At 44.2% G+C, this 26,776-nt stretch overlaps 1 protein-coding gene across 1 annotated transcript in view; it reads left to right on the forward strand.

Annotated features, from left to right (window-relative positions):
* ANKRD26 (ankyrin repeat domain 26) overlaps window positions 1-26,776 on the forward strand; it is a 315,986-nt gene that overhangs the window by 137,686 nt on the left and 151,524 nt on the right. Inside the window, exons 14-17 of the mRNA XM_030216173.1 lie at window positions 14,105-14,133; window positions 14,217-14,304; window positions 14,392-14,436; window positions 25,717-26,022. Of these exons, the coding sequence (XP_030072033.1) occupies window positions 14,105-14,133; window positions 14,217-14,304; window positions 14,392-14,436; window positions 25,717-26,022 (468 nt within the window). The remainder of the gene's footprint in view (window positions 1-14,104; window positions 14,134-14,216; window positions 14,305-14,391; window positions 14,437-25,716; window positions 26,023-26,776) is intronic.

The raw sequence follows: 26,776 nt of genomic DNA on the forward strand, positions 1-26,776 counted from the left end.
GTTACATCCTTGTCACAGACTACCTCACAGACCTGGGGAATGGTCTGTCCAGACTTCAAACAAACAGCCGTAGGTTCAAGTTCCACTGGGTTGTTCTGCATTCTACTCCACAGGACAAGATTCACCAGGTCCACATAAACTCCCAGTCGTACAAGGCAATCTGACCCCAAACATAAGGGTTCCCTCAAGCCCCGGACAATAGAGAAGTGGTGAGTGAATGTCTTCTTTCCCACAGTCAAGGGAAGGCCACATATTCCGTCAAGCGGCTTGGAGCCTTGGCCCGGTACCTGTACCGAAGTAGAGGAACATCTGCTGAAGGGAAGTTGTACAGACTTACGAATTTGGCTGTACAAAGAGTCACTGATGTAGGAGAGATCACTAGTGAACAGTAAAGTAGCTTGAAGCAATTGGGTGTTAGCCACTTGAACTGGTATGGTGAATTCATCACCTTTCTGGGTGATGACAGTCACCTTGCAAGGATGAGCAAAATCAGGAGCAGAGATAGGAGATGAGATTTCAAGTGATACGGGAGACACAGTATCTGTTAAGTCATCCGTCTTGGCTGAGTCCTGTGAAACAATCTCTAGTTGGTCCGCTTGTTGCACCAGCTCTTCATGCTTCTGACCCCCTTTTGGTGCATCTGTCAAAGGAGGCTCCCGCATGGGCGGATCCGCGGAACACCGGAGATCAGTCCGCAGGGGAGTGTCCTGTAGCTCCACAGAGTTGGCATCACTGACTGTACGCCAGTATCTCCCTCGCACATATTTAAGGGGTCGAGTGACTTTAGACCAGATCGTTTCCTCGTCATAATCCAAAACAGGCCGAAATCTCTTCAAAAGGTCATTTCCAATCAGAAATTCTTCACCCTCACTGGTAGTGATGATGGCTGGGTGCCTGACGGTCATCTGTCCAAGCTGTAAAGATAGCCAAACCTGTCCCACAGTTCCAATATTTTGATTGCCATAGGCCACCAGTGACAAGTCGCACGGTGTGACATGCAGCACATCCTGACCCCCCCCTAGAGATGCCTCTAGTTTCTGAAACAGGCCCTGGGTGACCAAAGTCACCTCTGAGGCTGTATCCAGGAGACCTTCACAGGAAAGTACTTGTTGAATTAACAACTCCACGGTATATCTGTAACCTTTAGATATAAGCTTACCTAGAAAATACCTGACTTCCTGGGATGGGTCTTTTGAAAGAGGCCCTTCCGGGTTCGAGGGCTGCGACGCAGCATGGTTCACGGGGGACTCCTCACTGATGGGCGACAACGCATCCACGTGGACAGTGGGGACGCTTGCGGTAACAGGTTTTGTGGCCACGTCTAGTCATGCTTGTTCTTCCTCCGAAGAGGATGGCTGTTCCACCTCAACAGATTTAACACTAAGCCCCGGAGGGGTCGGCGGTCTAGAAGACTGGTCCTTCTGCTTCTGGAATTTGACCTTTTTATGAGATGGTGGTGTCTTAGGTACATTGCTAGACTCCGCGATTGAACATCTTGCCATCAATTGGTCCAGCTGAGCTTGCATAGCGCGGATCTTCTCTGCATTCCACTTCTTCTGATTAAACCGCTTCTTTTTAGGTTGTTGCTGTCCCTCCTGTGCAATAGGGGGCGCTGCATCCCGCGGCAGGGCCTGAGAGCCCGGCGGCGTAGTTGGTCTCGGCGCTTTGTTTTCCAGAGAAAGCGTGGAAGTGACCGCACAAACAGCAGGTGGTATCACCCTGTTGCGACTCTTGGACGCCGGTTTCAGAGTCTCTGCGATTGGCTTGGCGCGGCAGATTTCAAAAATTCCTTCAGCCTGCTTGAGAAGGCTGGAATAGGGTTCTGCGTTTTTTCCTGCCAAGGGAATCTTTATCGGATCAGGCAGACCCTGTATAAAAAGTTCCCTGAAATCACCAAATTCAAGATCTTTAGAATCGGGCGGGACCCCCCCTTGGTAAAATGCACGCTTCAAGCGATGGGCCCACTCCCGCGGACTCTCCTCCGGCTTACAACTAATAGTATACGCTGCACGCTTAGCTTCCAGAGAGTTGGCAAAGAGACCGTAGCGCTTCGCTAAGGCTTGCTCCACTGACCGTAAATCAGGGTTATCGGACATGATCAAATCTAGAACTTCATGGCACTCGGTACTAAAGGTCCATTTGAGGAGGGCTCTGATATCATTCTCAGAAGAGACGTGCATGGTTTGCAGGAGTTCATGCACTGCCTTAAGATGGGTTTCTATGGATACCGAGGCAGACGCTTTAAAAGGCGCTATTACGGTGCGTAGCATCTTTATAACATATGCCTGCCTTTCCATAGACATTCCTTTCTTGGGTTCCGGCCTGACATGCCGCTGATCACTACCAGGTGTAGAGAACCTCGGGGCAGGTGTATTGCTAAAACTGGGTGGATCTGCCGAAGGCTGAGGCCCTGAGCTAGGCACCTGACCAAGTGAGCTGATGATTTCAGCAGGCAGTCCCTGGACCCGTGCCCCCAGTGGGTGTGTCACTGTCTCGGGTCTGCTGCTTAGGTCACCAGCCACTATGGGGCTGGATTGTACAGAGGGGCGGGAAAGAGCCGGAGCCCTGCCCCCAGTGGGTGTGTTTAACTCGGGTCCCTCCCGGCTCACGTAACGGTTCATTTCGGGAGCTGGGCTTGGGTGACCCACAGCAAAACTGTCGGGGAACTCTAAGGTATACGGTACTTCTTCCTGCGCCATTTGCGTAAGCTCTTGCTGCATTGTGGAAATCTTTACAGTGCACTCATCTAATGCTTTAGACAATGAATCTCTGTCCTTCACTGTACATTCTAATTGTAGTGAGACTGTCTCCTGCTTTTCTTTTAACACCGCCAACTCTAGCTTGGCTGCGTGCCAATTTTGAAACACAGACATAGATTGTTCTTGAGTGGCCACTAGCTCCCTGCGCAACTCACTCTGAACACCTTCTGAGACCTGTTTTAGCTCCCGATTTAATGTCCGCAACTTATCTGTTTCCCCAATCTGGTTGTGTAATGCACCCGTCACCCGAGAAAATTTCTCTTGCACCGCATCAAAAGACTCGAGGTACTGGGCAATTTCTTGCTTTAATGTGTGATTGAGTGCTTCACAATCAGTTAGGTCACACTGCAACGTTTTACACTTATCATACAGTGTCTGGCACTCCGTACAAATCTCTTCAGAGGAGTCAGGTGGGGCGGGGCTTACATTGGTCCCTGCTAAAGCAGATTTGGCAGTGTCTAAATCAACTCGTAATGCAGCTAACTCACTGTCTCGCTCCTGGACAGTTTCCCTAGTCTGGGACAAATCTAACTGCAACTCCGCTATGCGATCTGTTAGAGGTACAGATATCTGTCTTATCTCATTCATCCAAGAGTCCTTGACTGCCAAAAGAGACACGCCCAATTCACAAAGCATCCATTGTGACAAATGCTGTTTCTCTTTTATAATTGTATTTAAAACCGTAGCATATGCTTCTGAGCTATTCGGTGACCTGCTACCAAATAAAGCACGTACAGACTCTATTGTAGGAGGAGCTGGTTTCGCCTTACTATGAGAGAGCGGCAGTAATATCTTAAGCACGCCCCTCTCCTGTTCACTCAGAAGAATTTCAGGCAATGTGCCAACAGTGCCGGTCGCCATGTTAAAGACTAAACACACCCTGCTTTCCTTCCTTACAGAGAGTTTAGAGAAACCGTTCCTTTCTCTTTTTTTGGAGCTCAGAGTAATAAATCTGTCAACCAATTGCAGCAATAAAACACAGCTGTATAAACAAAAGTCTGCCGTCAGCTAGGGTGGAACTGCAGTTCGTGCAGAGAGAAACAGAAAGTCAAACCAGCTTTCTGAAAACACTCAGAAAAAGTTTTAACTTCTGCTGTCTTCCTGCCCTAACCATCCCGGACGAGAGCCCCAATTTGTAGGGGATTATATATATGTTTTTGTAAGAGGCCAATTTCCTACCTATGTACTCGCTTATGTCTAGGGGGCGTGGCCTCTGCCCAACATTAGCTGCATGGAAAATAACGGACAGACCAATGGAATATATTAGTTTATTTATACAGCGTTATATACAAAAATATAGAAAACTCTTATCAGCTTATAGCATCAGCAATTCCTGATTGCACACACAATGATACCCAAAAATATAGAGAATAACTATGATTATCCTATTGGCTAATCTGTAATGACAGATAAACACAATACCAAGATCCTAATGATTACCACACAAATCTTATACTAGGCTAACAGCAACTAGAGATCATAAATCCTGACGTCACACATCTGATGGGTCCGAGCACAGACTAATTATCTAACCCAGCCTGAAGGAAGTAAACTATGATCTCACCGTCCCGGTCACCAGATCAGATTCCTTCCGATATCTCAGCCGAATGTCTCAGCGAGGTCACACAAGCTCAGGTGATGCACTTGTCTTGATCAGCCACAGATGATACAGACTCAGTATAGATCCTGTAGACAGCTGTAACCTGGGGAGAAGCTTTGCCAGGTATTATCAGTAAGTCTCTTAGGAAAATCAGGTGCTTGCAGAAATGCAAGTGTTATCTTCTTCTTTGCTTCTGTTCTTCTTCTTAGTTCTTCAGCAACAACTCAGGAACTAGTTTCTTTCTGTTCCCGCTTCTCAGATCCATCAGTTTTCAGGGAGCCAATCAGAAATAATCCCATCATGTACTCCCAACATCTGTATGAAGCCTCCTTTGTCCGTCTTATCTCGTACTCTCTCTCCCTCTCTCCCAAGGACATGCATTTTCTCCAGATACAGAGTGACCTTGGAGGTGGTGCAGGCTTCAGTAAATCTATTACACGCTGGAATGCTGCCTTCTGCACAGTTGGTAGCCAGACATATAGGTGAAAGGTTGCAGCGTCCATTTTGTCTGTAAAGGTGCTCTCATATGCACACAGGGTAGGCGAGATCACAGCAAATACTCCTACACAACATCTCGCCCTTCCCCCACCCCAGTTCTCTCAAGCCCCCTCTCCCTTTGGCTCTCTCAAGACTCCCCTCCCCCTGCGGCTCTCTCAAGCTCCCCCCATGGCTCTTTCAGTGCTTCCCTCTCCCTGCCCCATGGATCTCAAGGCCCCCCCATGGCTCTTTCCAGCCCCCTCATACCCACCTGTGGCTCTCTTCTCCCTTGCACCTGCAGTACATTTTTAAAAAGTCTTTGGCCTCTCTCCCCTCCCCTCCCTTCCAGAACCTGACCACGGATCTCCCTCCTCCTTCCTGTCCCTCCCCACACCTGCACCCCCCCAGTACCTTTTGAAACGGGGGAGGAAGAGATGGTGGATTGTGCAGAGGTGAAAGGGGCAATTTGGAGAGAAGCTGAACTGAGGGAGAGAAGGATGGAGGGAGGGCAGTGGAGAGAGGAGAGGAAGAGATGTTGGGCTTAGAGGGAGGAAGGGAGGGAGTTTAGAGAGAAAAAGATAATGGACCTGGGCTGGAGAGGGTGGGGGGAAGGAAGAAAAAGAGAGAAGTCTTGGATGGGGGGGCTGGAAGAGAGAGAGAGAGACAGATAATGGACCTGATGGAGGGCAATGGAGGGAGAAGAGAGGGAGAGATGATGTGCTTAGAGAGAGGGAGGTAGGGTGGGCAATGGAGGGAGAAGGATATATGTTGGGCTCAGAGCAGGGGCGTAGCTACGGGTGGGCCTGGCTGGGCCCAGGCCCACCCAGTTTCAGCCCAGGCCCGCCCAGCGCCAGCCCCAGCACCCATTGCCGGCCACTGCTGCTTTTCCTGTTGAGCAGCAGGGCCGGCGCTACGAAAAGAAGAAGCGCTAATGGCGCTAAGGACGAGAAATGTAAAAAAAAAAAAAAGCGCGGCACCGGCAGGCACTGTCTCGGCAGCCTTGAGGCATTGGCTGCTGGCTCGCAGGCTCCTCCTGTCTGCGGGAGGAGCCTGCGAGCCAGCAGCCAATGCCTCAGCAGCCAATGCCTCAAGGCTGCCGAGACAGTGCCTGCCGGTGCCGCGCTTTTTTTTTTTAAAAACATTTCTCGTCCTACGGTCCTTAGCGCCGTTAGTGCTTCTTCTTTTTGTAGCGCCGGCCCTGCTGCTCAACAGGAAAAGCAGCAGTGGCCGGCAATGGGAGCTGGCGCTGGCATGCAGGGCGGGCCTCGTCGAAGAAAAGAGGGAAAACATGGAAGGATGGGGAGAAAAAGAGGGAAAACAGATGGAAGGATGGCAGAGAATGAGGGAAAACATGGAAGGATGGGGAGAAAGAGGGAAAACAGATGGAAGGATGGCAGAGAATGAGGGAAAACATGGAAGGATGGGGAGAAAGAGGGAAAACATGGAAGGATAGGGAGAAAAGAGGGAAAACAGATGGAAGGATGGCAGAGAATGAGGGAAAACATGGAAGGATGGGGAGAAAGAGGGAAAACATGGAAGGATGAGGAGAAAAGATAGAAAACAGATGGAAGGATGGGGAGAGAAAGAGGGAAAACGGATGGATGGGGAGAGAGACTCTGGATGGAAGGATGCAGAGAGAAAGGTGAGAGACTGGAAGGATGTGGAGAGAGAAGGGACACTGAACAGAAAAGGGTAGAGTGATACAGAGACACTGGTTAGAAAGAGGGAGAGAGACATTAGATGGAAGGATCAGGAGAGAGGATAGATGGATGGAAGGATGGGGAGAGAAAGAGGGAAGACGCTGGATGGAAGGGTAGGGAGAAAGAGGTGACACTGGACGGAAGGATGCAGAAAGAAAGAGGGGAGACTACTGGAAGGATGGGGAGAGAGAGGGGAGACTGGAAGGATGGGGAGAGAAAGAAGAGAGCTGCTGGATGGAAAAGGAGAGTAGTGAAAGACTGGAGAATAAGAGGAAGGGGCATGGGGAGAACAAGGGTGAGAAAAAGATGAAAAGCCATAAGTAGATGAAGGAAATTAAAGAATGGATAGTAAGAATGAATTAAATCAGGACAGAGAGAGAGAGGCAGAAAAATATTGAAGAAAGCAAAGAAAAAGGAGAGAAAAATGAGAAATGGCCAGGAAACCGTGGCAGAAGAGTTAAGCGAAAACGAAGGAAAGCAGAATCTAGAGACTGGGAGCGACACAATGAGAAAAAGTAAATGGCCATACAAGAAAGGTAAAGAAAATAATTTTATTTTTAATTTAGGATAAAGTAATATGGTACCTGTGTTAATGAAGTTTCAGAGACCAATACTTCCTTCCTTAGGTCAGGCGAGGATACCGTAACAGCATTATACTGACCTGAGACAGGAGGTTTTGGCCTCTGAAAGCTCATTGAAAAGGGTGTTAGGCTATTAAATAAATTTTCTGAAATCTGATGCACTGAAAAGCAGCACTTTACCCTGTGTGACAAATGCATCTGATTAGCGTGACTAAATTTTGCTGGGGGAGGGGGGTACAGAGAAAATTTTGTGCCCACCCACTTTGGGTTCAGGCCCATCCAAAATTGGCAGTCTGGCTACGCCACTGGTTCAGAGAGAGAGAGGGAGGGAAGAGAGAGATAACGAACCTGGGTGGGGTTGCTGAGAAGAAATCTGCTGCCTGAGTCACCCTCTTCCCAAGGAAGTCGGTGTCATGCCTCCAGTCACTGCCGCTTGCACTCCCCAAGTCGGTGCATGAACTGAGCATGCTCAGGGAGTGGTGTTTGGAGGCACCGTGCTGATGTCCTTGCTTCTGAAGCAGTAAGGATGAAGGGGACTGCTTTGACAGTGGATTTCTTCATCTGGTGGGGCTTTGGCATTCCTATCAGCAAAGGTATGACACCAGGGGGAGGGGGAGGAAATGTGTGCCCTCCGAATCCACCCCTGTGCCCCCTTCCCCCACCCCCTCCCCGGACTTCTGGCTATGCCTCACTTTTAATCATGAGATTAAAAATTTTAATCAAAATGCATTCCTACTTGGAATACGTCTGGTCTTGGCTTTCAAGATGGTGTTTTTAAATAATGTCCATATCTGGTTTAAACTCCTAACCTTGTGGTTGCTTCTGTTAGCTTTTTTTAAAGCCATTTTCCTCATTTTATCCTAATTGCCCTTTTGAAAGTTAAATGTTGCCACAATAAGTTTCCTTAGTGTGTAGAGCATGATTACGTTTGAGTTAATAACTGGAGTGTAGTGTCTTCATTCCAGTTATAACTCAAATGTAATCATGCTATGATCTCTGTTTCCCAGCAAATCCAATACCATTACGTGTTGCACCAAGTTTTGTTTTCCACTAAAGACTACATCTAAATTGGCTTCCCCTTTTGTCAGTTTCTGGACCAGTTGCTCCAAGAAGCAGTTATTCTTTCTTTTTAGGAATTAGCCTTTCTTTCCTGATATAATATTTATCCAGTCAATATTGGGGTAGTTGAAATCACAACAAAGCCAAAAAATTTCAGCTCCAAAGATGTGCAAGAAAAGAGAAAATATATCAAACTATAAGTACTGTAACTATTGACTCAAGAGGAAAAGACCTCAGTGCACAATGCTACAGAACCAAAACATGGTTAGAGACTATTTTCCATCACTGTTCAATAATAAAAAAAAAAAAAAGCCTCCACTGTCAAAACTCGCAATAAAGAAATAATTGTTTTAAAACTTAAATTTTGAAAACATATTTTCAGATTTCTAAGTTCTCAAATGTGCTAATCAGTCTTAAACAATTTAGTTAAATAATTGCACAATGGGAGAAACTCCAACAGAGTCCCCACTTCTAAAATGCTACCAATATAGCTTTCAAATTGTCAAAACAAATTAAATTTTACTTAGCTTTGAGATGAATAAAGTTCATGATCCATGGAAATACTGATGTTCCCAATTTTGCAATTGCTGCATCAAGGGAATTTATTCCACATCTCCTATGGCAAGCCATGAAAATGGCAAGGACAAATCAAGATCAAGTATGCATATGTAGTATCGCCTCGTACCTTATGCTCTGATTTTATCTTGTTGGGCAGACTGGATGGACCATACAGGTCTTTATCTGCTGTAATCTACTGTTACTATCTATGTATGTTACAATGTGGCTGGAGAGAAAGCAAAACTCCGACATTTAAAACCATCAGTGGCCTCATACTTAAGCTCCACCCAATACACATTCTTAAAGAGAAAAAACATTTTGTTCAAAATTCAATGAATAAAAAGCATTTCATTCAATAGAATTATTTAGCCCAGACAGCTCCACAGTATTTAAAGCAAATATCTAGCATTGTTCTGTGATCTAAGAGCTTTCCTAATGTTCTCTCTTCTGGCTGATGGTAAAATCTGGTCTAAATCAAGTTTCAAAATCATGTCAAAAAAGTTTTCAATATGAAACTAAGGGTTTCATTTCTTTTAGCACCTTCACGCAATGGCAGTGTTCAATCAATCTTGTTTTTAGCATATGTGAAGTTTGCCCTTTCTAAAACCAAATATAAGGGCACAGTAAGTCCCATACCTAGAAGAGCAAATAGTGATAACTTGTAACAAAAATTATTTTCCTGAACAATGGTCAACAAAAAGTTCTATCAAAAGTGCACAAACTGAACAATTTCTGCCCAACCAGATGTCAGATGTCCAGTGTAGTCCAAACATCACCATTACACAGTCTATCCAATAAATTGCAATTGCGAGCATTTTAAAAAATGCACTGCTAATTCCAAACACTACGATGAACTTGCAAGATCCTAAGATAACTTTTTATAATCCTAGTAACTCTCTCAGAGCCAGTAGTGTATTTCAGCACACATATGGAACAAGTTGAAGATTGCTTACGATAAGTGTTTTTTAGGAACATCTCCCTAGAATTATAGAAAGAGCCCTTTTCTTAGTGTGTTTAACTAGAGAGACAGAATATCCTCTGGAACAAAATTTCTCTTTCAGCCCTTCTGAAGATTTAATATAGTCAGTCCGTATTCTTTCTAATAATTGCCTGGGCCATTATTAGAATCACTGGATTTTCTGAATCTAGGGTATGCTATTATTGGAGGCACTTCAATTTTTTAGGAAGCCTGAAATTGATGACACAAGACAAAGACAGCCAACAGACTGCTGAAGTGTTCAACCGTTTTTAATTATTGAAATAAATGAGTGAAACAATACCTTGTTTATTATATTCTAACCATGCTTTTTCATTATTTAAGTTAAATTGCTGGGCTGTCTTGGACAAAGCACTCAGAGTTGTATTAACATTAAATTTGCATCACTTTGAGCAGGAAGAACAGAAGTAAATTGCCTTGCTGGGCTAAGAAATGGCATGTTTGTATTGTTATCCTGACTGGATTTCTGCTATGTGGGAGGAAGATTCCCTCTTGACCGAGGAGGGGGAGTTTTGTGTTTCAGGGAAATTTTAGAGGCTGACTTCACAGTACCATTACTGACAGGGTCACTGTGGTTTGTTTACTTACAGCTGGCAGAGCAGGCTTTGGAGACCAGTGCTTTTTTTTTTCCTTTTCTGTTTACATGCAGTCTGCTCACTGAATCACTGCTACCTGTGGTTGTGCCAGGCAGAAGTCAAGCAGGTTCAAAGGAGGTGGATGGAGGGATGATCTGGATTCTGTGGGCTTTGTGTTTCAGAGCCTCCCCTGTGGGAAGGCTGCCACTATGGGAAAAATTGTGGCTTGCTAAGGGGCTTTAATAAACTTTCCTGTAGTCTTGTGCTTAGGGCTGAAGGGAGGAATGAGGGACTGAAGAGGAAGCAGTCATTAAAGGGAAAAACAAACAAATTTGAGGTGCTGTGAGGAGAGCTACTTGAGATGGTCGTGGACAAAAGGACTAAAGGGGTACTGAGGCATTTCTGTCCTGTACCCTCCACACAAAATGACTGGACATTTGTTACCTCTTCTCAAGGTTATGGCTGGGGATGGATGGTTATCAAGGGAATAAAAATATGGATGTAAGACTCAAAGGGTTTTCCAGCCCTGAAGTTGGGGGGAGGAGAGGATTATTAGAGGTGGGCGATTATTAGATAGATAGAATATGGTACATCGACACAAAAATTATGAAAAAGGAAGACTCTTCTTGGAATATCCAGAATGCATTCTAGAAAAATGAAAAAATGTATTACACAGTGGTGTAGCCACAGGTGGGCTTGGGTGGGCCAGGGTCCACCCATTTATGGCTCAGGCCCACCCAACAGTAGCACATGTTTAGTGGTAACTGGTGGGAATCCCAAGGTCCGCCAGCTGAAGAGTTTCCCCTGATGGTAACAAAAACGCTATTCTCCATGACACCGGCACCTGCGCATGCTCAGTTTTCAGTGCATGCCTGCTGCCAAGGTGGAAAGAAGCGATTTCCCACCAGCTGAGATTAAAATTTTTTTTTTTTTTTTTTTTTTTTGGGGGGGGGGGGGTAGAACACTTGGTGCCCACCCAATTCTTGCCTAGGCCCACCCAAAATCTATTGTCTGGCTACGCCCCTGGTATTACAATCTGTGAACTTCGAATATACAATTGTAAATAACTGTCCCCATGACAATTGCAATTGTACACAAACAAAATTAAACTGTGAAGTATAAGCACAATCAAATTTAATAGTGGCATGACAAGTATTTAAATAATCTTTAAATTCCAAAAAAGTTTATAGTACCTTTCCAAATTAAGATGTCATCGATGTATCTCCACCAGCATTGCACATGGACAAAAAAAAAAAAAAGAAGAGAGATAAAAACCTAATGTTCTTCAAAATCTTCCATAAACAGATTAGCCACAGAAGGAACAAATACAGCTCTCATGGCTATTCCAGAAATTCGATGGTAAAATTTGTTGTCAAACAGAAAATAAGTACATCCCATAGCAATGTCATTTAACCTTGTCCACATTTGGTACTGACCTCATTCTTGATTAGAAGTATATTTCAATCAAGTTGTCAATATCTACAAGGCTTCTTACTGAAGAATGACAGTATATAACAATCTTAACATCTAAAGAAACTAATAATATGTGAGCATCTAAATTGTGAAATCCCTGCAATATTTTCAAAAATTGTGTTCTATCTTTAATATAAGAATGGATATTCTGTACTGTCAGTTGGAGAAAATGGTCCACTTATTGGCTTGCCCTCTCCAAAAGAGAGTCTCTCGCCAAAATGATAGGGTGTCCCCTTGGTTTCTCCAAGCATTTATGTACCATAGATAGAACATTAAAAAATAGGTATTTTTAAAAAATTTATAATTTAAAAACTGATACTTCGCCGACATCAAAAAAACCAAGCTGTCTGCCTTCCAATGTAACAGAAATCAACTGTACTGCTATGTTTTCTGAGGGATCTTTGTCAAACAGTCTGTACACCTGTATCCAAGAACTGGCGTCTGTCCTCACTCGTATAAAAATCTTTATTCAAGAGAACTATGGCACCCCCTTTATCAGCACTGCAAATCACAAATCAACATTCACTGTGTAATTTCTCTAGAGCTGCTTTCTTTTGCCTTGTGATATTGTACCACAAAAACTGGTGATATTCCATATCCTTTATATCTCATGAAGCCAACACCTTGAATGTAGATAAAATAGGATCCATAGAAACTAAAGAACATCACGTGGAAAGATTTTTAATTATAGAATGATCTAATATATCCACCACTGTGAAATTGTGGCTCGTTCTCAATTTTTAAATCACTCATTATTATACTAGTGCCAAATTTGCTACCTTCCTTAATTTCTAACCTTTCACCATCTGTTCTGGTCTGGCTGATGATGGTGTTTCTTAAGAGGAATAGCAATGAATTCTTCTTAAATCTATGGGAGTATTCCAAAACTTTGGACCCATATAACCTGGTTCAAGATTAAAACTAATCTAATTCCATTCAGTATTTGAATAAAGTCTTGCTGTGATAAATGCAGTAACTTAGATCAGTGGTTCTGAACCCGGTCCTCAAGACACAGCCAGCCATCAGATTTTCAGGATATCCATAATGAATATGCACTGGAATTAGCATATGAAAATTTTATCTTAAGCATATTTATTGTGGATGTCCTGGAAACCTGACTGGCTGGGTGTGTTTCAAAGACAGGGCTGAGAACCCCTGACTTAAATGGTTCATAAGGTAAGAGAAGCTAGTCCTTCTTGAAGTAAAGCAAAAAGCATGAGGCGTAGAAGCTTGAAATTTATTCGACAATCAATATGTAATGAGTACAACTCTTTCTAAACCAACAAAGTCTGTTGATTTATCATTCGACAAAGGAGCAGTGATTGATTTATAATGTTTGCAGTGATAATAGTTTGATATCTGATGTATGTTGTGCATTGTAAACCAGAGTTTGGCTGTTTTCTTTGAAATATTTCAGTCATTTCTATTTCCTGTTTACTATAGAATAGTTTGACAAATAAAACTTCTATCAATTTTTTATGAGCATTCTTTTATTCTGTAACAGGTTAAAGTTGAATTTGATTAAATGTGGACATTGCTGGCCAAACGTGAACTTCTCAGTTCTATTTTAGAAAAATGTTTGTTAAAAGCTATATATATTTTTAATATATTTAAGACTTCAGTTGTATTTTTCAGTAGAACTGAAATATCTAAAACTCTTCATTGTTAAATTATGAAACCATGTTGTGGTCTGCTTTTGCATTTTTTGCTTAAGAAATGAAATGATGAATTATGTTAGATACCCTTAAAATATTGTTGATATTGTTAGGCAATATTGTTTTAACCAGTGTACCATACTTTTGAATATTGGCTTGCTTATACTTCTTTTGCAATGCTAAGGCTTGCTGTGATTCCTTCCTTAGACACGTTTTACATTCCCTCTTTCATAAGTGGATCAAGAGACTATAGGATGACTAAACTAGAGGATTCAAGAAGTATAGGCTGGCCAGTAGGCCAAGTGGGTATGCAAATGACTCTTTGAAACAAGCATCATACTGAAATCATGTTAATGACTTTGGATAAGCATGGCATCATTCATGTAATCCTCTTTGTCATTTAGCTGGAGGTGCATGTAGAGTCTAAACCTATACAGCTTTCTGAAATACTAACTGGTAGAGGTTACCAAGGCATTCTCTCTGATGAGCATTTGTCTATGCATAATAACTAAAATTTGAATTTTAGGGCATATAGATTGAAGTAATAGCAGCAAAAAGCAATGCATGGCTGTCTTTGTCCTGCAAGCTAATAATTTTGCATGAAATTGCACAAAGTTGTGATCTTCAGGTTATACTATAAGTGGCTAACATACAGTTTTTCTTCTTTCAGGCTCTTCTGAGAAATGTGCTCTGCTACAGGTAAAAATTCTTTCTAAGGGGATTTAATTTTCGCTGACTTAATAAGGATAGGATCATGTTTTCTTCACTTTTACCTTATACAGACAGCGATGATACCTGCAGTTTCTGAAATACATGATGCATCTCCCAAAGAAGGATTGGCTAAGGAAAATATGGGAAAGCAAAAATCAGGTATTATTTGGATAAACTGAAATGTTATGCTATGTGTATATTTCAGATAATTTGCCTTTCAGCTCATTTTTAATGTTTCCATTGCAGATTTGATGGAAGAATTTGGTTTGGATGATGCAGATGATATTGAAGGTACAGTAGGGTACCTCATGACTTTATAGTTGGGATCTGGTAAGGCTGCTCACCGATAAAAAGTATTCTATTATCTAAATATAAGCCAATTTGCACACTATCCTTCTCAGAGCGTTTGCTGTTTTTCTTTTTTTTTTTTTTTTCCCCATGTTAAATTAGTTTGCCCTTTTGCTTTGATAGCCAACAGCCTCACTGAAAGGCATAAGTGAATCATATTTGTCATTGGATTTATTTATTGCATTTGTATCCCACATTTTCCCACTTATTTGCAGGCTCAATGTGGCTTACAATACATCATGAGTGGTGGAAATGCATTAGAAATTGTACATTTAGTGTTACAGAGGGATCTTGGGCGATCTTGGGCAACATGATAATGATAAAACATGATAGTAGTATAACAAGCATATATTGTAACACAGTTCTGAATATATGTGGAGGAGTTATGTGTATTCACGTTGGTTTATCTTTGTGGTATGCTTTGTTAAAGAGATGGGTTTTCAGTAGTTTTGCGGAAGTTCGTTAGTTCATGGATCGTTTTTAAGTTGCGTGACAATGCGTTCCGTAGCTGTGTGCTCAAGTAGGTAAAGTTTGACGCGTGCATTAGTTTGTATTTTAGACCTTTGCAGTTAGGGAAGTGCAGCTTAAGGAATGTGCGGGATGATCTTTTGGCATTCCTGGATGGTAAGTCTATCAGGTCTGACATGTAGGCTGGTGCATCTCCATGAATGATTTTGTGAACTAGGGAGCATATTTTGAACGTGATGCGTTCTTTAAGTGGGAGCCAGTGTAGTTTTTCTCGTAGGGGCTTGGCACTTTCATATTTTGTTTTGCCGAATATGAGTCTGGCTGCAGTATTCTGGGCTGTCTGAAGTTTCTTGATTATTTGTTCTTTACAGCCAACATAGAGTTAGAGTTCTTAGTTAACAAGCTAGCATGTAGGCACATTGAATAGTGATGTTGCCCGATGACAGCTCCAAACTCAGATGCACTCTCCTATAGTTCAGGAGACCTTTGAAAAGGCCTTCCAGGCTTGCGTGGATGGTTTTGTGCAGTTAACAGTTATTTCCCCCTCTCGTTCTCTTTTTTTACATCATCTATTCAACATTGCGGGACGTATCACTTTCTTTCAGAACAAAAAGAAGGAAATCAAAGTGATATAGGGAAAAATCCTTCACTACCCCAACCATCCCTATAATCCCAGCAGACCTGATAGAGGCTCTGGAAATTTTGCTGTAACTGCATCCATTTTCCTTTCTGGCCTAGTTTAGGCATCTGCAGGAAATTGGCCAAGTGTGCAAGAGTCTTGTCTCAAAAACAGCATCAGAAGGGATGTAAAGATACAATCCCGGTACATCTAAATATAAAGAATTGGAGGAGTGTTGGCCATATGACCAGAACAGCAATCATCCCACTTTCCGTGATGAGGATGCACAATGTATTATTCCACATGGATTCTCATAAACATTATCACAAGGAAAAAAGTAAAGGAACTACAAAACATTTCAGACTCAGCAACTCTTCTGGCAGATCAGAAAGCTTTTGTAATGAGACTGGGGCAGAGCAATGCATGATTCTCCGGAAACCAGTCATTAGAATGGAAAACAGCAGATCAGACTTAATAGCACAGATAACAGATGCCTCTCCAGCCTCCAAACACTAGTATATGAAAAACTTGTACTTTTCAAAATGATTATAATGATATGAATAATTTTTCATTTTTTTTTAGTATGGTGGGACCATCATATAAAGGACAGTAAACGACACCCAACAAATACAGCAATTTTACTTGGTTCTGAATACAGCACTCATTTACTACTTTAATCTTGTTATAATCATAATCACAATTTTTCTATAAATGCTTATTTAGTACAAGAGCTATAGGAAAAGCCCAGGGACTATGAGACTTGTTTATAATACCTATGGCTAGCATCTCATCAATCTCCTGCTTCATTTGCCTCTCCACCTCAGCAGATATTCGATAGGGACCCTGCTTCAGCTGGTCATGGTCACCCGTGTTTACACTGTGATTAGCCAAATTGGTAAGTCCTGGTTTAGTGGAAAACACATCAGCATACTTTTGCAGTACTGCTTCTAACTGCTGTCTCTGGGTGGAGGTTAACTGCTCTCCCACTACAATTTGTTGTATAGGTTCCACTAGTAAGGTCTCTGCTAAGAGGTCAGGTATGGGCTCATTATCCTAACAGTGGTCTGGTAGGCTGCACACAGCTAACACCATAGCTGCAATTTGCATAGGCCTTTAACATCTCTCTATATAAAACGCACCGTCAACGTTCTACTGAAGCCTCCACAAGTCCCACCGTTCTAAATGCATGGTGGTGAAACCACAATTTGCCCATGAGCGGTTGCCCCGCCCTCGCATCAAACGTGCTGACGTCGAGGGCGGAGCAATGACACTCAGCGAATCACATCGCTCACCCCCACGTTGGAGGTGCGTTTTACACAGAGAAATGACGTCCCATTGGAACGTTGAAGACGCAGTAATAAACACAACCCTGGCTTGGACAATGCAGCCCCCCCCAGCACCGGGATCCCTTTTCACTCCTGCTGTAACACTTGCGCAGTAATAAACACAACCCTGGCTTGGACAATGCAGCCCCCCACCACCACCGGGATCCCTTTTCACTCCTGCTGTGACACTTGCATTCAGAGGCAAGGTGGCGGGTAGGTATAGAGGAGCTGTCATGGGGTGGGGGCAAGTAGGTGGGACAATGGCGCAAGGAACAGAAGAAATAAAATGAAAACGGAAGAATTCGCCAGCTAAAATTGCCTGGCTTTTCACCTTTTTTTCATCTCCTCCCCCCCTAAACACAACCCTGGCTTTGACAATGCAGCCCCCCCACCACCGGGATCCCTTTTCACTCCTGCTGTGACACTTGCATTCAGAGACAAAGTGGCGGGGAGTTATAGAGGGGCTGTCATGGGGGTGGGGGCGAGTAGGTGGGACAATGGTGCAAGGAACAGAAGAAAGAAAATGAAAACGGATGAATTAGCTAAAATCGCCCGGGTTTTCACCTTTTTTTTCTTCTCCTGATTACACTAACCTCCCCCCACCCCCGAATCTGGAAGAAGAAGCATCCTGCAGAGAAGATTTGTATTAGAAAAAGGGGGAGGGGGTCGTGTTCACAGCAGCCCAAGTGTTCGGAATTTACCAAGGTATTTTTAAAACTTTTTTTTCTCTGTAGTGGGGAGATCTCGCCCTCCCTCTCTCTCTCACCTCCCCCCCCCCCCCTTTGCTTCTAGCCACTTTCCTCTCTCTTTTTCCCGTTTTACACGACGCAGTCTCTCCAAGCACCACTCACCATAGAGGCAGGGAGAGGGAGGGAGGGAGACCCTGAAATTGGGAGGGAGGGGCCCCTGGCACTGGGAGGGAGGAGTGGAGGGGCCCCTGGCACTAGGAGGGAGGGATGGAGGGCCCCTGGCACTGGGAGGGAGGGGGCCCCTGGCACACTCTCTCTCTCACACACACACTCGCACCCAATCTCACTCTCTCTGTCACAGATACACACTCGCACATTCACTCTCTCACAGAGTCACTCTCCCACACACACTCTCAAACATACACACTCCGAGGAAAACCTTGCTAGCACCCGTTTCATTTGTTTCCGAAACGGGCCTTTTTTTACTAGTATTTACATGAAAAGTATGCTGCTTTCTGTCTTGAGAGTCCATGGATATAACATAGTTGTATCGTTCAGGCGCCTTAGTACCTTGTAAGGTCCTGCCCAATTAGCTTGAAGTTTATTCTGACGAACTGGGATTAAAACAAGTACCTGCTGGCCCTCATAAAACTCTATTTTGGGTCTTACGATCATACCAAGTCTTTTGCTTAGTCTGGGCTGCCTGCACGTTATCTGTGACAAAGCCCACAAGTTCTTATAATCTCTGCCGCATATTAACTACATATTCAATTACAGGAATGTCAGAGATATCAACTTCCCCCTCCCAATGTTTTTTTATTACTTAAAGGGGCCCTCTCACCCTCCAGTCATAAAGCAACTCAAATGGAGAGAACCCTTTAGACTCCTCTCTGTATGCAAACAGTAGGTAGGGTAAGTGTTTTTCCCCAGTCTTGATCTCCTGTCTCTTCAAAAGTCTTCAATATATGATTTAATGTCCCATTAAATCTTTCCACCAACCCATTAGTTTGAGTGATACATGTGATATGTACTGATTTCACTCCACAGCGTTGCCACAGATTTTGGATCAACTCAGATATAAACTGTGTCCCTTGGTCTGAGAGTATTTCTTGTGGATGTCCTACCCGGGAAAATATTTCTAGCAGGGCAGTGGCAATTTTTTCAGATTCTATGGAGGATAAGGCTACTGCTTCAGGATATCTGGTAGCAAAGTCCACCACTGTCAATACATATCTTTTCTCAGTCCAGCTAGGGACCCCACTATATCCATAGTTATTCTCTGAAAGGGCTCACTGATAATGGGTGAAGGTTTCAGGGGAGCTTGGGGGTGATCTTGAGTTTTACCCACTCTTTGGCACGCATCGCAGGTTCGACAATAGCTACGGCTCGAGATATTCCCGGCCAGTAGAAGTTCTGTGTCAATCTAGTATGTGTACTTGTCACCCCCTGATGTCCTGCTAGTGGAATGTTGTGTGCAATCTGTAGAAGTTGTTCTCTATATGCCCTGGGCACTATAAGCTGATTGCCTGCTGTCCAGGGCCTATTCAGATCAACAGGATCAGTTTCTCTGTACAAGAAGCCCCTATTCCATAGGATACCATCTTTACCAGTCTCATTGGTTGGCTAACCAGTTCTCTGCCTTGGGGCTTCCAGGTCAGGGTCAGAGTACTGTGCTTCCTGAAAAGCATGTCTATCCTATATCAGTGTCCATATTTGGAAGAGCCCTTGCTGGTGTCTCTGACTAATCAGGGTCATCAGTCTGATCAATTTAGTCAGTTAAATCAGGCTGTTCCATATTCATGGCCCCGATCACCTCTGGAACTGGTGTTGCTGGAAGCACTGAGTGCTGCCTCCTGTCGCTTGGTCAGCTGGTCCCACCTGGACTAGCTCAGGATCTGGAACTGGAGAGATGATCTCTGCTGCTTCTGCTTGTTGGGCCACCTTGGCCTGACTACGGGTCACCATAGCAGAAATGCTGACTCCGCTATCAGTTGTAATGTACTGGAAACATACTTATTGTCCAATATTAGTGAAAGTAATACACCTGATTTCATTTTTTTCCCTTTTAAAACCAGAAATTGTTTAACAATACAAACCCTTGAATCTCCAATCCAATTCCCGCTGATTAAAGTAATCCCAGTTTCACAGGCTTCACTCCTTTTGAATTAATATATTAAGAGGAATCATTTCAGAGGAAAAAAAACATTAGGAGTCATACCTGGAACTCTGGGAAAACAACAATCTCGATATTAATCATCTGTAACAACAATATTCATTTTGTTCAAATTTTTCTGGTCTTTTATCATTTTCAAATCTTAACCATTTCCTACTTCAGTAGAACTTCATTTGCTGTATATTCTCAAAGGATTCTATTACATTATCCATGTGGCTCATTAACAAGACTATATCTGAAGCAAAGTCATTCTCTACCACCGTTAGGTCCTGGAGCACCCTCCAGATGACATTCAATGCAACCTCCACGGGAGCCAAAAACTCCAAGCTGATAAGGGTTTAGGAGTAGCACCGCCGACACGGGTTCAGCTGTAAACGACTTCCGTTTCAGCATACACTCCTGACTCACTCCTCCACTCCTTTGGGCATGGTGGTTAAATGATTTTTGAGTGATGAAGTTGTTTCCAGGTCCAAGAGCATCGACGCTCCTTCGTCGGCGCTAATCAAAGGACTCATCAACCCAGTCATCTATGGGCAGCTCGTCACACAGCGGTCCCACACTTGCTGCACAGGGGACAAAACGCTGGTCATCGGCGGCTGACCCCCCCATTATCCCCTTCCTCTGTTAAGGCAACTGCAATGCAGAGAGGAAATTTCAAGTGAACAAAAACTGAACTTCAGAGGACAGCTGGGCCGTTGAGTGTACGAGCTTCAGGTCACCATCTTTCCCCTCTCCCTAATTTGGGACACTCTTTGTCTGGTTTCTCCTCAGAGGCCTGTCTGATATGGGTAACCCTTCAGCATAGGTGAGTCATTGAAACACGGAAGCCCCTCCACCACTTACAAGGTGGTGTCCCTTCGGAGGGGTTCTGTGTTCAAACACTGGCTTAAAAACTAGCTTGGTGCATCTTGAAACAGGTGAATTGTGCTCATCAGCCAGGAAAGGGCTTCAATCACAGGACTCAGAGGAATAGATAGGGAGGTAGTTCTTCTTCACTTGCAGAGGTTCATATTCTTTTTTACTAATTCACGCAGGTACCTTTTTTATAAAGGCAATATAGATTTCTGTGTGCCTTTATAAAAGACTTCCAGAACCAGCCATAAAAATTCCCACACACAAACTTAAACTTGCTCTGAAAAAATTATGTAAATATGTGCATGTACATCTGAGAATGCTGGCATGCTGATTAAGTAAAAGTAGGCAAACACTTTCTCTTTATGTTACACTTGTATGCATTTGTGCAGTTGTATAATAGTACTTTTCTGTCCATAAAACAGGCCGTATACACCAGTGGTTCTTAACTAGTGTGTAGTGTGTTGCAATGCTGGCATACATTGCAGCTTTTTTTTTTCTGTGCATCTCTTCTCCTGCTGCTGATCCAGCACCGCTCCTTTCCCTCTCCCATGAGTCCAGTACCTCAACTACCCCTCCCCACTTCTGCCACTAGCACCTCTTCCTGAGCTCCTTGATCCACAAAAACCTGTGTTTTTCGCCAGCAGTGGCAGCTGTAACAAACTGATGGGGGTTGACTTGGATCCTTCCCTCTGCAGGGTTCCACCCCTCTGATGTAATTTCATGTTTACACCACAAGCAGGATGCTGCAGTGGGGAAAGATCCTGGTCAGTCTCAGCAGTCTGTTACAGCTGGCACTGGTGAAACATTCAGGTTTTTGTGGACCGGGACGCTCAGGAAGGACTAGGAAGAAGTACTAGACTCACGGCGGGGTTGTGGGGTGGGGTACTGGACTCATTTTCAAAGGAAGGGCGAAGTGCTTGAGCCATGGGATAGATATGAAGGCAGGCAGAGGGAGTGGTGCTGGACATATGTTGAGGAGGGAGACAGAAGATGTATCAGACCTTGGCTGAGGGAATAGAGGAGAGGAGGGATATGTCAGACCATGGTGAGGTGTGGGACATATCAGACCATGAAGGGTGGAGTTTAGGGGGAGGGAAGGGAGAGGTGCTGGACCAATGGGGAGGAGTTGACCCATTGGGAGAAGATGGAGGAAGGCAGAGGGAAGAGGTGCTGGGTGTATAGGGGAGGGGGACAGGAGAGATGCCATACCTTGGTCGAAGGAAAAGGGGAGAGAGGAGGGACATATCAGAATATAGGTGGGGGGGTTGGGGGGACATGTCAGACTGTGGAGGCTGAGAGTGGCGGTTGGGAGACAGGACAAATGACAGCACTCACTGGAAAAAGAGCAGAAGACAGACAAGAACTTAGAAAAGAGAAAATGGGACCAACATGCTTGGAAGAATAAATGCTTAGACCAAGGTATAAAAAAAAAAGTTTTATTTTGAATGTATTGGGTAGAATATATTAGCTGTGGGAAATGTGCATCACAGATGTCTTTGTATTTTGTTGGAAATGCATCTTCGTTTTTATTTATCCTATGTTGTGGTACATGCCTAGTTTGACTTCTTGGACTTCCCAGTTCAGTTGTTGTCTGTATTTGTATTTAAAATTCATGATCCCTTGTTCTGTATTTGGTGAGGGTCTGTCTATCTGTTTGTGTATGATGGTGGTGTGGTATTCAGTTTGCATGTAGTGTCTGTGTAGAAATCTGTAGCAGCACCACTTGTTCTATTTTACCAGTAGTAGGTGTATTGCTGTTCTAGGACCTCGTATAATATTGTACTGCTGCCTATGTATAGATAGGGTTCATGTTTTTGAATCATAGGAATTAATGCTACTCTTGTATAGTAGATTTGCTACATGTATTTTGAGTTAGGATTTTTTTCAGGTTTTGTATTTTCTCAGTGTGCCTGGTAATATATATGTGTATGTATATTTGAATGGCATGAGAATTATAATAAATATATATAGATTGTGAAGAGTCCAGGTGCATGGATTGGGAAATAGCTGGGGGGGGGGGGGGGGGGAGAAAGTCTCCTTTTGGCTGCCCTAAACCCGCACGGGAGGGCAGAGCCCGCAGATTCAGGTCCACCAGGATCAATCCTGTCAAAGTAGCTTGTCACCTATCCCTGAGAGAGCAGTGAGAGCCAAAGACTACAATTCCCAGCAACCCTTAATGGAGTCACAGGGTAGAACCAGGAACAGTTCTCCACACTACCAGACCCAGAATTCTAAGGGTAGGGAGGAGGATCTGAAGAGGATTAATCAGGGGAATGAGGGACAGCTGGAGGAGAGGGCTTAGAAGAATTGATGGATTGGCAACCCAGGAGGCGGTGGTGGGGGAGAGAGAGAAGAGATCATGGAAGAGGAGCCTATGGACATTTCTGTTCTGGCTCAAGTCAAAGGTAGACAGGCAGCTTGGTTCTCAGACCTGATGAGGGGAGGGAAAAGGTGGCTACATCAGCAGTATACTAATAAATGAGGGCTCCAACCTGGGTCATGTGGGAGGTTGTCAGGAGATGGTTCTGACAGAAAAAGGGTGTGACCTAGTCATTCCCTAGTGTGGAAGCAGGAGAGGAATGAAGCAAGGTTGAAGCTGAGCAAGCGATATTTTTATATACTGGGACCGTGTTTAAGGAGAAGAAAGAAAAGTAAGAGAACTGATTAATTTATGTTTATTGACAAGCATGTTGTTCAGCAGGACTAAGGTAAAAGGACCTGGGGATGGGGTGTGGGGATAGCACAGCTACTCTGTTCCCCTTATAGAGGGGAGGGGGAAGGAAGGAATATGGGGAAAAGGGATTGCCCCAGTCTGGGAATTTGACATGGTTTGGGGAATTTATTGTGGACTCTGTGAAACCCTGAGAGTCTCGATCCCTCCAGGGATCCAGCAGCGGCCTAGGGTGGAGCGGGGTGTTTGAGTTGGAGTTAAGGTCGAGGAGGGAGAGAAGGCATATTTAATCACTTTGAGTTTTGCCCTGTAAGAGGACTGCCAAGCTCAGGGGATTTTGATTACAAATATTGCAGTATATTGTGGACTACAACCCTCCCAGTATCCTGTGGAATACAAGATACAGATTTTTTTTTTTTGTACCCCGCGCTTTCCCACTCATGGCAGGCTCAATGCGGCTTAGGTACTTATTTGTACCTAGGGCAATAGAGGGTTAAGTGACTTGCCCAGAGTCACAAGGAGCTGCCTGTGCCTGCAGTGGGATTTGAACCCAGTTCCCCAGAACCAAAGTCCACCACTCTAACCACTAGGCCACTGCATGTATATAATTTTTTTGTATGATTACTTACATGGAGAAAATGTGCTAGTTATGATCTGTTGTTGGGTGGGAGGGGAGGTTGTGGATGCAGGGCATGTTTAATTTATAAGAACTGTCATACTATATCAGACTAAAGGTCCGTGTGGGTCGTGTGTGAAGTGTCACATATGCGAGCACTGTCCATCAGGCGTGACCCGACTGAAAAAAGGTTGAGAAACACTGTTACACACTGATAAACCTTTATAAGATTACCCCTCTTATCAGTGGCATAGCCAGACAGCCAATTTTGGGTGGGCCTGAGCACAATGTGGGTGGGCACAAAATTTTCTCTCCCCCCCCCCCCCCGGCCAAGCATCTGTTCCCTCTTTCTACCCTCATAGCCTATTTCCCTATACCTTTTATCTCCCACCACCAGCATCTTCCTGTCCCATCTCTCTCCCCTCCCCCATTGTCCAGCATTTTCCCTTTCTCTTCCCTACCATCCATTGTCTATCTTCTCTCCCTGGATCCATCTTCCCTCTTTCTCCCCTCCCCCGCTTGTGCATCTCTCCTTTCCTCTCCTCTTCTCCACCTTCTTTATGTCCAACTTTTCTCCCTCTCCCTGCCTTGAGCCCCTGGTTTAACATCTCTCTCTCTCCCCCCCACCATCGCTCCATCCTTCCTTTCTCTCAACTCAATGCCATGTTCAACATTTCCCCTCTCATCTCTCCCTCCCTTCCACTTTCATGTCCAACATGAAAAATGTTTTTTTCTCTCATGCCCTTTCCCTCCCTCTCCCCATCCCACCCATATCCAACCATTCTCCCTCTCTTTTCCCTTGCAGCATCTCTCCGTCCCTCCCCCTACCTGTCTCACTCCCTCATCCCAACAGTGCTCCTGTCTCTCCCTGACCCCCCTCCCCCTGCCAGCATGCTGCAAGTTATTTTCCCTCCCTTTCCCCAGCCACCACTCACTGACATGCTGGCTGCAGGCCTTCTTTCCCTCGGGCCCTCCCTCCTCTTCGGGCAGCACCGCAGTCTACCTGTACAGGAAAGCTGCACAGCACCGGGTCCGTCCTGCCGCTACGCTGCTGCCCTCCGCTCCGTTGTCATCATCTTTCTGGCACAGAGTTGTTACTCGTTCTTCTGCTGCTTATCTGCTGTGGATCCGCGCGCTGCTAGGGCTGTATGCTGCTGCGACTGCTTCCTCTGCGCTGGCCCCGCCTTCCGCCTCTTCAAGAAGGCGAGGCCAGCGCAGAGGAAGCAGTCGCAGCAGCATACAGCCCTAGCAGTGCGCGGATCTGCTGCAGATAAGCAGCAGAAGAAGGAGTAACAACTCTGTGCCAGAAAGATGATGACAACGGAGCAGAGGGCAGCAGTGTAGTGGCAGGACGACCTGGTGCCTTGCAGCTTTCCTGTACAGGTAGACTGCGGCGCTGCCCGAAGGGGAGGGAGGGCCCAAGGGAAAGAAGGCCTGCAGCGTGCACCGTTGCTGGGTGGGCCTGAGGCCAAAGTGGGTGGGCCCGGCCCACCCAGGCCCACCCGTGGCTACGCCCCTGCCTCTTATGCTCGTTGACAATAAAGAAAGCCTAAAAACAAATCAAGGGATACATTTTTTAAATGCTTTTGGCCAAGTGTAGCAGGCATCCGGAATGGCAGTGTTGGTTCCAGATCAGACAGCATGTTTTATACTAAACCCTTGGTGAATAAAGCCTCCTTATATATTCATACATACATATGAAATGTTATGTTTGTGATGCAATATTTAATAGCTTTTAAAATTTCAACTTTTATATAATTATAATCCACAGTTTAACAAAAATAAGCTTCTGTTTTGACTTTTTCAGATGTATCAGACTGGGATTCTACCAATTCTTCACTTAAATATATACCACATGCAAGAAACCTCCAGATATCTCCTGACAAAAAATGTTCTCCTGTATCACCACTTTCAAAAACAAATAAGGAAAATGCAGTGGTAGTGGAGGCAGAGGATGAAACGATTCCTGTAATGCCACTAGAAGAAAACTGTATTTTTAATGTCCAGACTTCAGTTGAGCCAATGCTACAGAATAATGTACAGTCTTTGGAAGCACCTAAGCCAGAGCTAGAGTACAAACAGCTTATGCAACTTGCACAGAAAAATGAAGAAAGTAAGTATATATTTAATAATTTGTGTAAATACATTTAATGTCCTGTAATTCTATGAAAAATTTAGTTTTTGTTGGAGTTATACCAGTTTTCATAAAAACAGAGAAAAATGAAGTCAGATAAAGACCATATGGCCTATCCAGTCTGCCTATCCATGCCATCTACTATCCCTTCCTCTCCCCTAAAGATCCTAAGTACCTGTGCCAAACTTTCTTGAATTCAGATATTTTTCATCACCACCTCCACCGGGATGCCGTTCCTCAAATTCACCACCCTTTCCATGAAGACGTATTTTTTCAGGTTACGTCTGAGTCTGTCCTCTTTCACCTCCCCCTCATTCCAGAGCTTCCTTTCAGTTGAAAGAGACTCCACCTCCTGTGCATTTGTCATGGAGGTATTTAAACATCTCTATCGTGTCTCCCCTCTCCCACCTTTCTTCCAAAGTATACGTATTGAGATCTTTAAGTCTGTCCCCATAAGCTTTATGATGAAGACCACTGACCATTTTAGCAACCACCCTCTGTACTGACAACATCCTGTTTATATATTTTTGAAGACGTGGTCTCCACGAATTGTACACAATATTCTAAATTAGGTCTCACCAGTGTCTTATAGAAAGGAATCATCACTTCCTTTTTTCTACTGGCTATGCCTTTCACCATGCAACCAAGCATCCTTCTAGCTTTTTCCAGTGCCTTTTCTACCTGTTTGGCCACCTTAAGATCTTCACATAAGATCACACCCAAATCCTGCTCT

Source organism: Microcaecilia unicolor, chromosome 10 (assembly GCF_901765095.1).
Source record: "Microcaecilia unicolor chromosome 10, aMicUni1.1, whole genome shotgun sequence".
NCBI classification, from domain to species: Eukaryota; Metazoa; Chordata; class Amphibia; order Gymnophiona; family Siphonopidae; genus Microcaecilia; species Microcaecilia unicolor.